This window comes from Schistocerca piceifrons, chromosome 3, assembly GCF_021461385.2.
Source record: "Schistocerca piceifrons isolate TAMUIC-IGC-003096 chromosome 3, iqSchPice1.1, whole genome shotgun sequence".
Lineage (NCBI taxonomy): Eukaryota > Metazoa > Arthropoda > Insecta > Orthoptera > Acrididae > Schistocerca > Schistocerca piceifrons.
The window spans coordinates 192,538,225-192,553,706 of record NC_060140.1 but is presented as its reverse complement, the minus strand read 5'-3'; the positions used below and the strand labels follow the sequence as shown (position 1 = coordinate 192,553,706).

General features: G+C 38.3%; 1 protein-coding gene across 2 annotated transcripts in view; it reads left to right on the top strand.

The window, feature by feature from the left end:
* Positions 1-15,482, top strand: part of LOC124787914 (titin homolog) — an 87,777-nt gene that overhangs the window by 55,752 nt on the left and 16,543 nt on the right. For both annotated transcript variants that reach the window (XM_047254901.1, XM_047254900.1), the window contains exon 6: positions 5,628-5,822. In XM_047254901.1, coding sequence (XP_047110857.1) covers positions 5,628-5,822 — 195 coding nt within the window. The remainder of the gene's footprint in view (positions 1-5,627; positions 5,823-15,482) is intronic.

Genomic DNA, 15,482 nt, shown 5'->3' with positions numbered 1-15,482 from the left:
AAAGGGTAGGCCTATATTGCGAGGATAACTCCATCTGTGCAGTTCAGAGTACCGTATTTACTCGAATTTAAGCCGCACTCGAATCTAAGCCGCACCTGAAAAATGAGACTCGAAATCGAGGAAAAAAAAATTTTCCCGAATCTAAGACGCACCTAAAATCTGAGACTCGAAATTCAAGGGGAGAGAAAAGTTTTAGGCCGCACTTCCAAATCGAAACAAACTTGGTCCATTGTAATATTAGACACAATTTAGGTTGAATGAATGACGATACAGCTGTAGTAGTTTGGTTCGAGTCGTAAGCTTAGCAGTTAAGCTTTACCAGGTAGCCGTTGTTATGCGTCAGGCGCTCCGTCCGTATTTATACGGGTACCCTTCCTTTTTCACGTGCTTCATCTGGTTTGAATTGATTGCTTATTTTTCTTTGATCTGACAAGTGCAGTTCTCTTTGTTATAGGTGTTTCCGTCACTCAAAGCTGAAAATGCATTACTGTACTGTGTCATGCATTGTTTGTCGCATTCTGAAAATGAGGGTTTACGGCCTGTCGCCGCTCACGGTATGGCTTGCTTTTGTGCACACTACCGCCGCTTACAATTAAAAAAAAAACAAAGAGAGGAATTGTCTCATTAGCGAAACAATGGCATGAGACTGCTATTCGTTGCTACTTACACTGCTGCTTTCTTTGATAATGATCAACAAGAATCAAATAATAGACTGCGTATGATAGAAGATGTTCTGAACGATAATTTAGCGAAAATTTTTTCCGTTTGAAAATCTTTGCAGACGCCTCTTTAGTACATTACATTGTGCATAGAAATTAGAGTCATCTTAGATTTAAAAATCTAGTCAATTGCCGTGCTTCATTTTTGACTGTATCACTATTAGGCATAAGAATAATACGAATATAAACATGACATGGTATGTATATTCTTCCGCGTCTGCTGTTGTCTCACTCTAGTTTCGTAGTTTATTAGGCGGACAGGATTTAAATGAGATAGCAGCAAACACGAAAGAATACATGGCAAAATGTTTATATTCGTATTATTCTTATGGTGAAGAGAATACTGCATGTGATTCACAATTCATAAAAGTTCCTATTAGCAACCATTTCTTCTCACAGTTAGGAAAAAATTCAGAAAGCAGAGTTAGCCATATTGACAAATATCCCAAACAGTCTTGCCAGTCGGATTTTCGTAGTACATTGAAATACTCCTACGTTCGAAGAGGAACAATACGGAATTTGTATTTACTTCGTTGGATAATGTATGAAAATGCAGTGGTCGAAACTCGGGGCGGAGAAAAAAAAGCTCGTCTTCCACCTTTTTTTTTTATTTATTTACTGACGCAGAGGTTTTGGTGCCAGTATTTGTCTTTGTGCCTGTGAAGCATGCCTGCGTAGCACTACATATATTCGACGACAGAAGTTAGTTGTGGCGGCACCTACCAACATTTTTCAGAACTTCGGCTTACTTTGCACTCGATTCTAAGCCGCAGGCGGTTTTTTGGACTACAAAAACCGGAAAAAAAGTGCGGCTTAGATTCGAGTAAATACGGTAGCTGGTGCTGGAGGCAAGGATCCAGACAGCAGGGTTTTTGAAGTAGGCCTTGAAGTCGAACACATTGTGTTAGCTAGCTAGTTACTTACTTACTCACGTATTTACTTTCATGTTCCATGGTTTAGTTTTATGATACATTGTAATGATGAGGGATGAGTTATGTTACATTCGCTTCACAGTTAATTTGTAAATATGGATATGTGCTGAACATTTATAAGACTTTGTTGTTGTTGGTCTACCCCCTCACCACTCTCTCTCTCTCTCTCTCTCTCTCTCTCTCACTCACACACACACACACACACACACACACACACACACACACACACACACACACAAAACAACGTTTGGTAGCGGCCAGTCATTCTGGTGGTCAGCTGGTTCACGGTCATGCACACACAGTGCGTGCAGAAATTGCAGCAGAGCTGGTATATTAAGTGGCTGTTTTCACAGGTGGTCATGCCGTTGATTGGTAAAGGGTAAGCATGTGACAGAACTATAATAAGATGTGGTGGGTGAGTGAATCAGGCAGTTTTTGCTCCTGGGTCTCCCACAGGGATATGACCACTGTGGCAAGGGGTAGAGAATGGAAATATCATAGGGATGGACCAGGATGTTGGTGTAGGACAGGTAAGCACAAAATACCACCTTAGAAGGTGTGGGACAGTCAAAGCCCTGGCAAAGGACATGATTCAGTTGCTTCAGTCTGGGAAGATATTGTGTTTGCAGTTGGTTCTCGTAGGTGGTTAGAAGTTCAGAGATGTGTGAGGATACAGTGCGGGAAATTTTTGGTAGACTGGCTTTGGGGATAGTGCCTGTCTGTGGAGCCCTTTGTGAGACTGAAGATTGGGATTCTCATCACTGCAGATATGCCCTCTACAGGTGGCCAGGCTAAACGGGAGTGATTTATTGGTTTGGTTGAGGCATAAGCTGTCAAAATGCAGGTCCTGTTGGTGGTTGGTAGGCTTGATATACACTTCAGAAAGATGTCATACACATTGTGAGAACTTTATTAGAAAACCTCAAGCTCTGTCTTTCAGGGCAGGATTCAGACATATTCTTCAGTACCCCTATGTTTCTATCCCATGGAGAGATTTTGCAGATAAAATTAGGAAAAAAACTGTGAACTAAAGAGGAGTAAATCTTGATGTATGATTGAACGAGAAGTAATTTTTGCCACACATTTCACAATATATGTAAATGTAGGGATAGTTATTCCTTAAAAAGAGTAGCCTGCTGTAGAGACTAAGACGTGTTATCTGCTGTGAAACCATCTTACAACTGTCTCACAAATCAGTAATGAGAATGTTACACATCAGTTGTTGAATGTGTGATATGTTTACCACATCATGTTTTGATACTTTGATGAAGAGCGAAGACTACCACAAGAAGATCAGTGACCTTTTGGATCTTACCACTTGAAAGTTGAAAAAGGATCCTACAACGAAAGTGTTGACAGTTACCAATCAATTAATAAAAAAGTCTTCTATTCCTTCAGAGGATAAAAAAGATCTTTGCAAAACGGAAGCTTATCCTCCTAGATTATATGGGCTACCTAAGGTGCATAAACCTAATGTCCCACTGAGACCGATAGTAAGTGCTATTGGATCCCCTACTCGAGAGCTGGCTAGACATCTTGCCACCTTGTTACAACCGTTTATTGGAAAAACTGATCATCATATTAAGAACTCTATGCACTTCATCGAAAAATTGAAGGAGATTACCGTCAGCCCCAGTGATATTCTTGTCAGCTTTGATGTGGTGTCTCTGTTCACCATGGTTCCTGTCAACGAAGCTCTTGCTTGCATATCTGACATATTTCTTACTGATATAGTAGCTTTGTTTATACATTGCCTGTCCACGACTTATTTTCAGTACAATAATGAGTTCTATGAACAAATCAATGGAGTGGCAATGGATATCCCTCTAAGTCCAGCCGTTGCTAATATTTTTATGGAATTTTTTGAACAGCAAGCACTGCAGTCAGCCAGAAAAAGGCCTTTGAAGTGGTATCGGTATGTGGACGACACTTTTGTCATATGGAATCACGGTGAAGAAGAACTGAACCGTTTTTTTGAAGCATTTTGAATAGCATCAATTCAAAAATACAATTCACTATGGAGACAGAGAGTAATGGACAGATTAATTTTTTGGATGTCTCAGTAATTAAACGAGCAGATGGGACTCTGGGTCACAAAGTCTACAGAAAAGATACGCATACCGATCGTTATCTTCATAAGGATTCGGACCATCATCCCTGGCAGAAGAGAGGTATTATCAAGACATTGGTGGACAGGGCTAATAAAATCTGTGAGCCAGCTTATTTGCAAGAGGAACTAAACCACTTGCGAACCACTTTCCAGAAAAATTGGTACGCTGGCAAGGAGATAGATCGAGCTCTCCATCCCAGAAGAAAAATGTCCGAAAACGTGCAACAACAACAACTATTGGTGGGGAAAGTTTTTCTTCCATTCATCCACAATATTACGGACCGTATCGGGAAAGTGCTGGCCAAGTTCAGAGTTGAAGCAATCTTCAGACCCACCAAGAAGATTAGTGAATGCTTAAGATCGGCGAAAGATGCACGACACCCTTTAGCTACTCCTGGTGTGTATAAAGTTCCGTGTAGTTGTGGGAAGGTTTACATTGGAACCACAAAAAGAAGTATCAATACTTGCCTAACTGAATACAAAAGGAACTGTCGACTGGGACACACGGACAAATCGGCTGTAGCGGAACACGTTTTTGGAACGGGTGACCATGAAATAAAATTTTGTGAGACGAGCGTACTAGCTAAGACATCGCATTATTATGCATGTATGTATAGAGAGGCTGTAGAGATTTTTAAACACCACAGCAGGAAAGAAGAAGGCTTGAAGTTAGATAAGATATGGCGGTCGACTTTGTACCAAAGATGTGACAATCGATTACCTTCGATCGAGAGTAATGACGCCAGCCAGAGATAGTTTTACTGTTGACAACACGTGACGAGTGGTGGTGCCCTCTACGCGCTCTATATAAACAGGACCTCCACGGCCTAGCAACCAGTCGTAGACTCACCTCAGATGATGTTGCCCGCAGCTGGCAACGAAACGACAGGGAGAAGTATTTCTACTATTGGACCACGGCCTGTTAGACCGGAAGTTTTAATTACTGAGAACTTTTTTAGTTTGTTAATATAATTAATCAATAATATTGTGGAGATGCTGAGTCGCAGATGGATAGATGTTGCATTCCATCTTGGATTTTCCGGTTTTAATATAATTAATCTTTTAGTATAGCATAGTTCAGTTGATGGGCTTTAAAATTGAATGTTAGGTTAAGTAAAAAGGATGTCATGTGTCAAAATGATATATTATTAATTCAATTTAAATAAATAAATAAATAAATAGTGTGTTTTAAAAAAAAAAAAAAAAAAAAAAAAAGGCATTTATGCTTTCTGCATCATTGCCCAACCTGTGTTTAGAGGACAGTGATAGGTAGTGGTCATCAGCCCATAGTGAAATGTCCCCTTGTTATTGAGCTATATGCTGCAATAGATATTCTAGTGGTGTGAAAACATCCTTAAATTGAAGTTCAGATGGTGTTCTAGCACATACTTTATTAATTACAATCCTGCAAACATGTCCTAGGGAGAAGGAGAATATATAAAATGTAACGAATACTGTCCAACTGATGCCTGTTCCTTAGGAAATCAATTGTTCATTCTGGAATTATTTGTTCATTATGCATGTATGCCCCTTAGATTTTTGTATTCTTTCTCTTGTGAAGAAAACAGGTACATAATAAAGTATAAGAAAGACTGCATGGATAGAACTGTCAGTTTCCTTCCAATACAACATAGCACAGGGCTATCCTAATCTATGGGCACACTCTTTGCTTGATCTTTTGGGATATTTTGATTGGGTTATTTATATGTGTTGATTTCTGTTTCAAAGAATTAATTGTAGAAAACTGTTTTTCAAACTGATGGTTTTTTTCTGTAATATTTTCTTTCCACAGATAATTACAAGAATTCTTATATAGTTTTATAGTTATTGTTAATCATTTTCCCATGTCCTTTTCTGTTTAATTAGAAACATTAAGATTTTACCGGGCTCTTCACACTGTGGGAACAGACTTCCTTGTGATGCAATCACTGTTTCCCAAATTCACTCGCAAGGATCTAAAGGACAGATATAAAAAAGAAGAAAGAATTAATAGGGAATTAGTGGAAAAAGCTCTACGAAATCCACTTACTTTTGATTTGACAGAGCTGCAGAAGGAATTTGGTAAGTGTTCACAAAATCCATTACTTTTCCCCTCACATCATTAATGTCTGATGTGTTCCATATGGGTGAAAGCTACTCCTTCATATTTGTTAATTAACTTTTCTCTTGAAATTGTGTAACTCTTATCGTAAATCAAAGCAATGTGAAGGATAATATGTTATTTGCAGAATATAATTAAGTAGTGTGTGTGTGTGTGTGTGTGTGTGTGTGTTTGTGTGTGTGTGTAAAACAGTGCTGTTAAAGGTGATAGTTTTGCTACCTAAATATTCTTCCTGTTTTACAGTTTAACCACTCTTAATAATCTATTCAGAGTGTATACGACCTGGGAGAACGGGAAAAACCCAGGAATTTTTTCATCTGGGAGAAAACCAGGAAAAACCCGGGATTTTTTTAGAATTCCGGGAATTTTTCGTTGTTTTAGTTTTCAGTTAAATTTCTGTAATTTTGACTGGTAAGAACCAATACTCAAACAAAGGATATTACTGTATCCCCTCATTGCAGAATAATACTGCAGCATTAAAACATGAACGAGAGAAAAAAACGAAAATAAAATTAAATTGCAAAGGAAATGTGCCATATAAAATAACACAGTGCTCGTACAAGTGTCTACCTACAGCAAAATGTGTCAGAGGCTTTCAGAACACTATGCAATGCTTCACAACAACAAATTGCCTCCGATGGGCGTAACATCACAACTGTTTACATTAGACTCATTTAATCAGTTGCGAGTGGGCTCATGCTCACGTGCAGTTGAGTTGCGTATGAGTAGTACCTTCTCCTGCTTCTGGCTACAGAAATGTGGCTGTTGGCTGTGTAAGCAGCAGTAGCAGCAACCAGCTGCCAGATTCACGCTTGCGGAGCAGGCCCGGATCTAGTGGGGGGTGGGGGCAAACCGGGGTATCTGAAGCGGGTGGCAATTACAGAGGGAGGAGGCAAATTCATATTCTTGAGGAAACAAACCTTGTTTCACAAAGCACCTAGCATCCAGTTCACATTGGTCTATCAATTATTAATGTTGTTGTTGTTGTTGTGGTCTTCAGTCCTGAGACTGGTTTGAGGCAGCTCTTCATGCTACTCTATCCTGTGCAAGCTTGTTCATCTCCCAGTACTTACTGCAACCTACATCCTTCTGAATCTGTTTAGTGTATTCATCTCCTGGTCTCCCTCTACGATTTTTACCCTCCGCGCTGCCCTCCAATACTAAATTGGTGATCCCTTGATGCCTCAGAATATGCCCTACCAACTGATCCCTTCTTCTAGTCAAGATGCGCCACAAATTTCTCTTCTCTCCAATTCTATTCAATACCTCCTCATTAATTATGTGATCTACGCATCTAATCTTCAGCATTCTTCTGTAGCACCACATTTCGAAAGCTTCTATTCTCTTCTTGTCTAAACTATTTATCGTCCACGTTTCACTTCCACACAAGACTACACTCCATACAAATACTTTCAGAAACGACTTCCTGACACTTAAATCAATACTCGATGTTAACAAATTTCTCTTCTTCAGAAACGCTTTCCTTGCCATTGTCAGTCTACATTTTATATCCTCTCTACTTTGACCGTCATCAGCTATTTTGCTCCCCAAATAGCAAAACTCCTTTACTGCTTTAAGTGTCTCATTTCCTAATCTAATTCCCTCAGCATCACCCGATTTAATTCAACTACAGTCCATTATCCTCGTTTTGCTTTTGTTGATGTTCATGTTATATCCTCCTTTCAAGACATTGTCAATTCCGTTTAGCTGCTCTGCCAGGTCCTTTGCTGTCTCTGACAGAATTACAATATCATCGGCGAACCTCAAAGTTTTTATTTCTTCTCCATGGATTTTAATACCTACTCTGAATTTTTCTTTTGTTTCCTTTACTGCTTGCTCAATTATTCATATGAATTTGAAATGCACCCCTGCTGTTTTTTGAACACATTCTAAGTTGATTTCTGAATGAATTATAAGTTGATTTTTGAATGCGTGCATATGTGGGTGATGTCTCTGTCACATCTAGAAATAAACTTTCCTGCAGACAGAACGGGACGAGGCTATACGAGCTGAGCGGAATGAAATCAGACCGGTGAATGCTAACTGCTGCTTGTTTATGTGGTTTGCGAATGTTCAGCATTGTTATAATTACTAGTGAAATCCGTAGATTCAGACTAGCAGAGTGGAAATAAATGACTAACAGGAATAATAGGTAAGAAATATTAGTATTATCTTCTAGGGGTATCCAAGAAAGTGAAATTTTGACGGAAAATTTTTGGCCTGATCGCTACACTAGACAGGGCCAGTTGTAGTCCGCTTAAGTTCCATTCTGGGAGTAGCGCAGGAAACACATTATACAAACTCGTAATAACGCCGAACCAGAGAATAGTTGCTGGACAACTAAACCAGTGATTGTGGCAGGGTTAGTAAAGTTAACCGGAGAGTGAGTTTTGACAGTGGTAGGAATAGTTACAGAATTAGTGATGACAGGACTGTTTGTTAGAACGAGGAAGGAGAAGAAACGGGGACATCACGCAAATTATGGAAGAATATGATGATTCCAAATTTATAAAAAAAATTTCATTCTACTACTTTTCGGTTTCGAGCATGAGAAACTGGAGCGTATGAATGAAATGTGAAACAATTTCCTTATGCAAAGCTTTTTGCTTGTAGTAGGCCAAATAGGTATTTCGTATTGGTACTTCATGAATTATATATTCTGTCATATTATAAAAATGTTCATTATTGCCAAAACAGTCTTGCTTATTTTTGTGTGTTACAATTGCCGCAATATTAGAAAGGCCTATTTTGTTTTATCCAGCACACAGTGACAAAATAGATGTAATCAAATGGAGAAACCACACCAGTCTTGGGTACTGTTTGTATTAACAGCTTTTTCAGTATTAGACAATGACATTTCCATTTTTCTTGTAGCAAAACGTTTGACGAATTTTGATGAGGTAATAGTTCTTTCATAGAAAGGAAAGCACACCGTGTCAAGCTGTAGCAAGATTAGAGAGAAAAATTGCTAGGACGTAAGGAGTGAAGAAATGTGTACTGTCTTTACTGCTTTTAGGTATCCTGTATTTAATTTTATGTCACACAGAAGAGCAAGTTATTAGCTAATAGGCAATAAAGAATCCAGATTTTCTGAAGAGTTCTTGTTCTCCTGGTTACAAATAACCCTATCCAGTATTAATTGCGAGAGGTTATATATAAAGAGGGGCAGGATGTCAAATTGGCCGACTGGGAGCAGGAGAGGTACTACAGAACATTTTAATTTCCACTGTCCTGAAATAGTTGGCTGGCATCCATTACAAAATATACACGTTTGAGTTCCACAGGTCGAAATACAGTGATGTGCACTATAAGAATGTTGTTTGAAGAGGTGTTCTAACAATAGCACCACTTGCAAAGTAGGTTAGAAATCAGATTAATAATATTGCTCACGCAGCATATGTTCGCTTTATCGGGCAACAACAAAGTTGTTGACTGTGGATGGTATCGTCAGAATGGAAATAATGAAATCACTGTAAAAAAGTCATTAATTTTGGCACTTATCTTGAATGGATTCCCATGTAGATTTCGTCGAAGTTGTTATGGCTCATCATGTTGATTCTAGGGTGATTCCACTTTGGCTGCTAGAAGGTCCAGATCTGTATTTTAGCAATATTTGAAGACCTAACAAATGCGTTTTTCAGGAAATTCTTAATGATCAAACAATCCCAGATCAGAGCAATGGTATGGTAGAAATAATTTTTGACTTGGTGTTCACGATCCACATTTTTATTAAACTTCTTGTAAATTCACATATACTACTTCTTAATTGTCACATCATCAAGAAAACAGTTTTGTATCAATCTTCATATATTTAATTTCCACTTTAACCAAACACAAGACTTGATTGTTCTTTTACAAAGCGAAATAACAACTTAACTTCTGCAAAGTGAAACAAAGACTGCCCTGAGCGCATTCGTGCCAAAACGGTTACGAGTAAATAAAAGATTATGACAGTCTCACAGAAATGAATACACACAAGAACCATATCACTGTAATATATCGATACATCGGAGTACCTATACATTAATAAAACCAAATGTGAATATTGTCACAAAAATATGTCTGTTACTTCGCAGAAAAGTAGTACGATATTACTGGTATCGAGAACTGGGGTTGGAGTGCCGTAATGGTCACGTAAATAAAGAACCATTACAATGTCTTACATTTCCTTGAAGGTATATGTTTTACGTATCAGACTATTCAGAAAGATGTGCGCTACAAAATGAACTTATTTTTGAAAAGTCGTTTTTTGACGTTCTGATGCGCAGAGTAGTCTGAGTTACAGTGGTGGGCGGAGGGAGGGGTAGTCTCCACGTGACCCATGTTTACATTTGATGATTTTTCTGTTTCCTCTTCGTTTACCATTATCATGTCAAATAGAAACAAGACGGATTTCTGTGGCTGGGAGCTTTCAAGTGAATTGAAATACATTCATATAATTAAGGAAGGCTAATATATGTTACTAGTTCCAGATTTTCTTTTATTTCCATCTGTCTTGACAATCAAGCATTAATCGCCTTGCAGACCAATAAAGTTATTTTTGTCAGTTTGCTAAAGAAATTTGGCTTTTATTAAGCTTTCCTGCTGATGCAGTCAATTTATTTGAAACGAAGGGTTTAATTCCACACTATGGCTAGTTTCAACTCTTTGCTGCATTTCAAGTGCACGATTTCATCTTTTAGCATGTATGGCACTATGCCATAACAAAGAACCAAACATGGGATAATACAGTACTGGTACTACAAGAAAATTTACCTCCCGAAAACTACACTGAAAAGCTTCATATCAGGTTGAGGTCTACGTCATTGGGAATCTCGACATACAAATATGCACTGTAAGGCGAACTATGCATTATAGTATGGTTCACGAAATTCTGACGCTCTTGGAGTATCCTCTGATGTCGTTTCTTTTATGACATAATGTAAGATCTTTTAATGTTTTACACATACAAACATACGGGCTTCCTACATCACCATAGCTGCGCAAGCGTGGTGATGCCTCTTAAATCTGGCGCTCTCTGGCAACTGCTGAAATGAATCTGTTTCTAACAGGTCTCGGGAAAATATTGCGAATTGTTGTTCGAAAAGCGTTATTTTCAAAGTAAATTTCCTTATACGCAAAATGAACTATATGCGAGAATGGTCGAAGAATTTCCTAAATCACAGAGTGTTTGCTCTCTTTTAAAAATCAACTCTTTTGTCATGAGCCATTTAGAAGAATTTCGAGCCCAGACGATCAGAGATTTATGTCGGTAATAAAAAATTTTACTGGCGTGTTTGTGTGATGTATCTTAAAGTGTAACATGCACTAAACAGATCAACATTATATGTGAAAGCTTAGCTTCTGATGTAGCTTATTAATCTTCGAGACAAATATTATATGCGAAAGCTTTGCTTTTCTTGTAGCAACACTATGTACATTAATTTAAAATTTACCTGTTGGTGGAATTCGAATTTATACTTTCATAATACAAAAATATGCAGCGCACATGTTGCTGCACATCAAAGATCTTTCCAAAACATGTTTTTTCCCCTGAGTTTAGTTTTCTAAAGTGCCGGGAAACTCTACGCTGCTGTATAACACCATAGCCATTCAAAGGATTGATAACTTTTACAGTTTTGAGGGAAAGTATACTGTCACTTAACATGTAAAAAGTTTATTTTCACCTGGGAGAAAATGTATTTTTAACCGGGAGATCCGGGAATGTTTTTATTTGTCTGCGTATACACCCTGCTATTATACTTACAAAACCAGAGCAGTGATTCTGCATTTGTTGCCTTTGGTAACTGAAAAAAAAGTCAGAGCTTTCAAGTAGTAAATGGCCTGTTCCAAGATTGCGAGCAAAGAAGGCGTTATAGATTTATGACATGTTTTCTACTCACCATATAGCAGATATGCTGAGTCACAGATAGTTTGTAACTATCCGCGACTCAGCATCTCTGGTATATGGTGAGTAGCAACTTTCCTTTTCGTAATATTATTACATTACGTCCTGGATTTTCCACTGTTTGATTTATGAGCTGTTTATTGGACATTATGTAGATCACAGAGATTTGTAATTCACAATAGACTTCATTAAAAATACTTTTAATAACAAAGAAACATTTAACAGTCTTTCTCAAAAAATGGTCAAAAAATCATATGCTCACCTAAGAAACCTAACTGATTGCAGCCAGTACTGAACTACAAATTTGGTATATAAAAACCAAATATGAGGACAATATGTGCAATACCTCAGGTGATCACCTTTAGTAACTCACTGCAGCAAAATAGTTAAGTACCTAATTTGAGATATTAGGAGACATAAACCATACCCCAGAATTAAATCATGAAGCTGCTAATGAGAGAACATACGAATATGACAGTAGAATTGTTGGGTACAGTTCCCACAAAAATTGACAAGGTGGAATTCAAAACTACCAGTAGTGTAGTGTAGCCTGAAGCATTACAAACATTGGAAACCTCAATTTTTGGCGGCAGATTTTTATTTGAAGATATGCTAAAAACATTTTCGACCTAGTTTACACCAAGGGAATCTCTGGGTGAAAAGAAAATCTCATAAATTATATAAACATTTGAAGAAAATCTGCACTAATTCGATATTAACCTTTTCCAATCCAATGTCAAACAATGTCCGACATTACAATTTTCTGCTTCAGCTCCAATGTCAGATGATGGGTGACATGTTTCCATTATTGTGCTTTCTGTCTGCTCCATTGTTGAATTTGCTAGCACTTAGTACAAAGACCTGACAACTCAAAGCGTGTCGTATTCACACATTTATAGTATGATAATGGCTGGTAAAACACACATAAATGGGAACGATATTGGCAGGTAGCTTTTCGAAGACATGGAGGACGAAGGAGAATTTAGTGATGAAAGTGATTGGGAAGAATCAAAATCTACGGATGTAGTGGAAGTGACAGACACACAAACTGTAGCAAATACCTAGAAAGTTAATCGTGATGGTGACAGTGAACTCGTGAAGTTTCCTTTTTGTGTCACGCAACAAAGTTTCACCATTCCTTGTGGTGATTGACCAAAAAGCCAAACTCGAATATTTTCAACTTTTCTTCACTTAGAACATAATATTGAAAATGCGTATGCTACAAGTATGTACACTAAAGAAAAGACACAGAAAGTCACTCCACTTACACAACCCTTAATGTGGCTTTCGTGGAGGTATACTTCATTAGAAGAACTGAAGGCTTTCGTGGTGTAATATTGAATATGGCCTTTAATTTGAAGGCAGAATTAGATGACTATTTTACAGAAGACTGGCTAGAATGAACTCCGTTTTTCAAGGAGGATGTTGTATGTGTGTGTGTGTGTGTGTGTGTGTGTGTGTGTGTGTGTGTGTGTGTGTGTGTGTGTGTGTGTGGTGTTTCCCAAATATTTTGGATGCTGCATTTAGTTCTGCCTGTCACAATACCTCAGGAATATCAGTATATCTAAGGGAGCAAGGTGAAGAACGTTGGTGAGTATGTTGACAGTAAATGCAAATATCTTTATGTTCTGAAAAGAAATGTGGCCATAGATGAGAGCACAGTAGGATTCAAAGGAAGAATTCCATTAAAGTGCTGGAACCCAGAGAAGCTTATGAAGTGGAGTTTTCAAGGTTTCTGTGTGATTCAGGAAATGGTTATGTTTTTTCTCACATTCAGTATTATGGAAAGACAATGACAAAAATTCTTAATTCACCCTGATTTACACTTTGCAATCGGAATAGTGATTCATTTGGCATAGCAATTGCTAGCTTGTGCAGTTGGTTCAGGCCATCACATTTTACTGACAGGTTCTACACAATCCCTCAACTTGCTCGGGAACTTCACGAAGCGAAATTTTATCTAACAGATATAGCTATGCCTTCTGGAAAGGATTTTCCATGCAATTCGAAGAAGATAAAACTTGCTGAATGTGAGCTATGTGCCTATCAAAGTAGGATGAAAGTTACGTTCATTCCATGACAAGAGGTTACTGACTACATTGAGTACATTCTTTGGTCCTCAAAGCCAATTGATCACTGGGTATAGTAAGAAGTAGCCTGTGCAGTTCCTGAAACCCACTGTCATTTTGAAGTATACTAAGTTAATGGGTTAATGGGAGGAGTGGACAGGGCTTATCAGTACTGTGGTTGCTATGGTTTTACAAGGTGGTTGTACAAGTGGTGGAAAAAATTATTCTTCTCACTGATTGAAATTGCTGTTGTGGCCAGTTATATTCTTTACCCAATACACAAAAACGAATGTGGAGAACTGCAGATTCACCTTTCGTACAAAGAAATCTAATCAGACATCTGGTCTGCCAGGTAAGAAATACAAATTCAAAGAAAAGAGAAAGACAGTCATCTGACATTGTGGGGAGACTAAATAGGCAGACTCATTTAATAATGCAGAATGAAATCATCATCATCATTTAAGACTGATTATGCCTTTCAGTGTTCAGTCTGGAGCATAGCCCCCTTATAAAATTCCTCCATGATCCCCTATTCAGTGCTAACATTGGTGCCTCTTATGATGTTAAACCTATTACTTCAAAATCATTCTTAACTGAATCCTGGTACCTTCTCCTTGGTCTGCCCCGACTCCTCCTACCCTCTACTGCTGAACCCATGAGTCTTTTGAGTAACCTTGCTTCTCCCATGCGTGTAACATGACCCCACCATCTAAGCCTGTTCACCCTGACTGCTACATCTATAGAGTTCATTCCCAGTTTTTCTTTGATTTCCTCATTGTGGACACCCTCCTGCCATTGTTCCCATCTACTAGTACCTGCAATCATCCTAGCTACTTTCATATCCGTAACCTCAACCTTGTTGGTAAGGTAACCTGAATCCACCCAGCTTTTGCTCCCATACAACAAAGTTGGCCGAAAGATTGAACGGTGCACAGATAACGTACTCTTGGTACTGACTTCCTTCTTGCAGAAGAGAGTAGATCGTAGCTGAGCATTCACTGCATTAGCTTTGCTACACCTCGCTTCCAGTTCTTTCAATATGTTGCCATCCTGTGAGAATATGCATCCTAAGTACTTGAAACCATCTACCTGTTCTAACTTTGTTCCTCCTATTTGGCACTCAATCCATTTATATTTCTTTCCCACTGACATTACTTTCGTTTTGGAGATGCTAATCTTCATACCATAGTCCTTACATTTCTGATCTAGCTCTGAAATATGACTTTGCAAACTTTCAATCGAATCTGCCATCACAACTAAGTCATCCACGTATGCAAGACTGCTTATTTTGTGTTCTCATATCTTAATCTCACCCAGCCAGTCTATTGTTTTCAACATATGATCCATAAATAATATGAACAACAGTGGAGACAGGTTGCAGCCTTGTCTTACCCCTGAAACTACTCTGAACCATGAACTCAATTTACCATCAACTCTAATTGCTGCCTGACTATCCATGTAAAGACCTTTAATTGCTTGCAAAAGTTTGCCTCCTATTCCATAATCTCGTAGAACAGACAATAACTTCCTCCTAGGAACCCGGTCATATGCCTTTTCTAGATCTATAAAGCATAGATACAATTCCCTGTTCCACTCATAACACTTCTCCATTATTTGCCGTAAGCTAAAGATCTGGTCCTGACAACCTCTAAGAGGCCTAAACC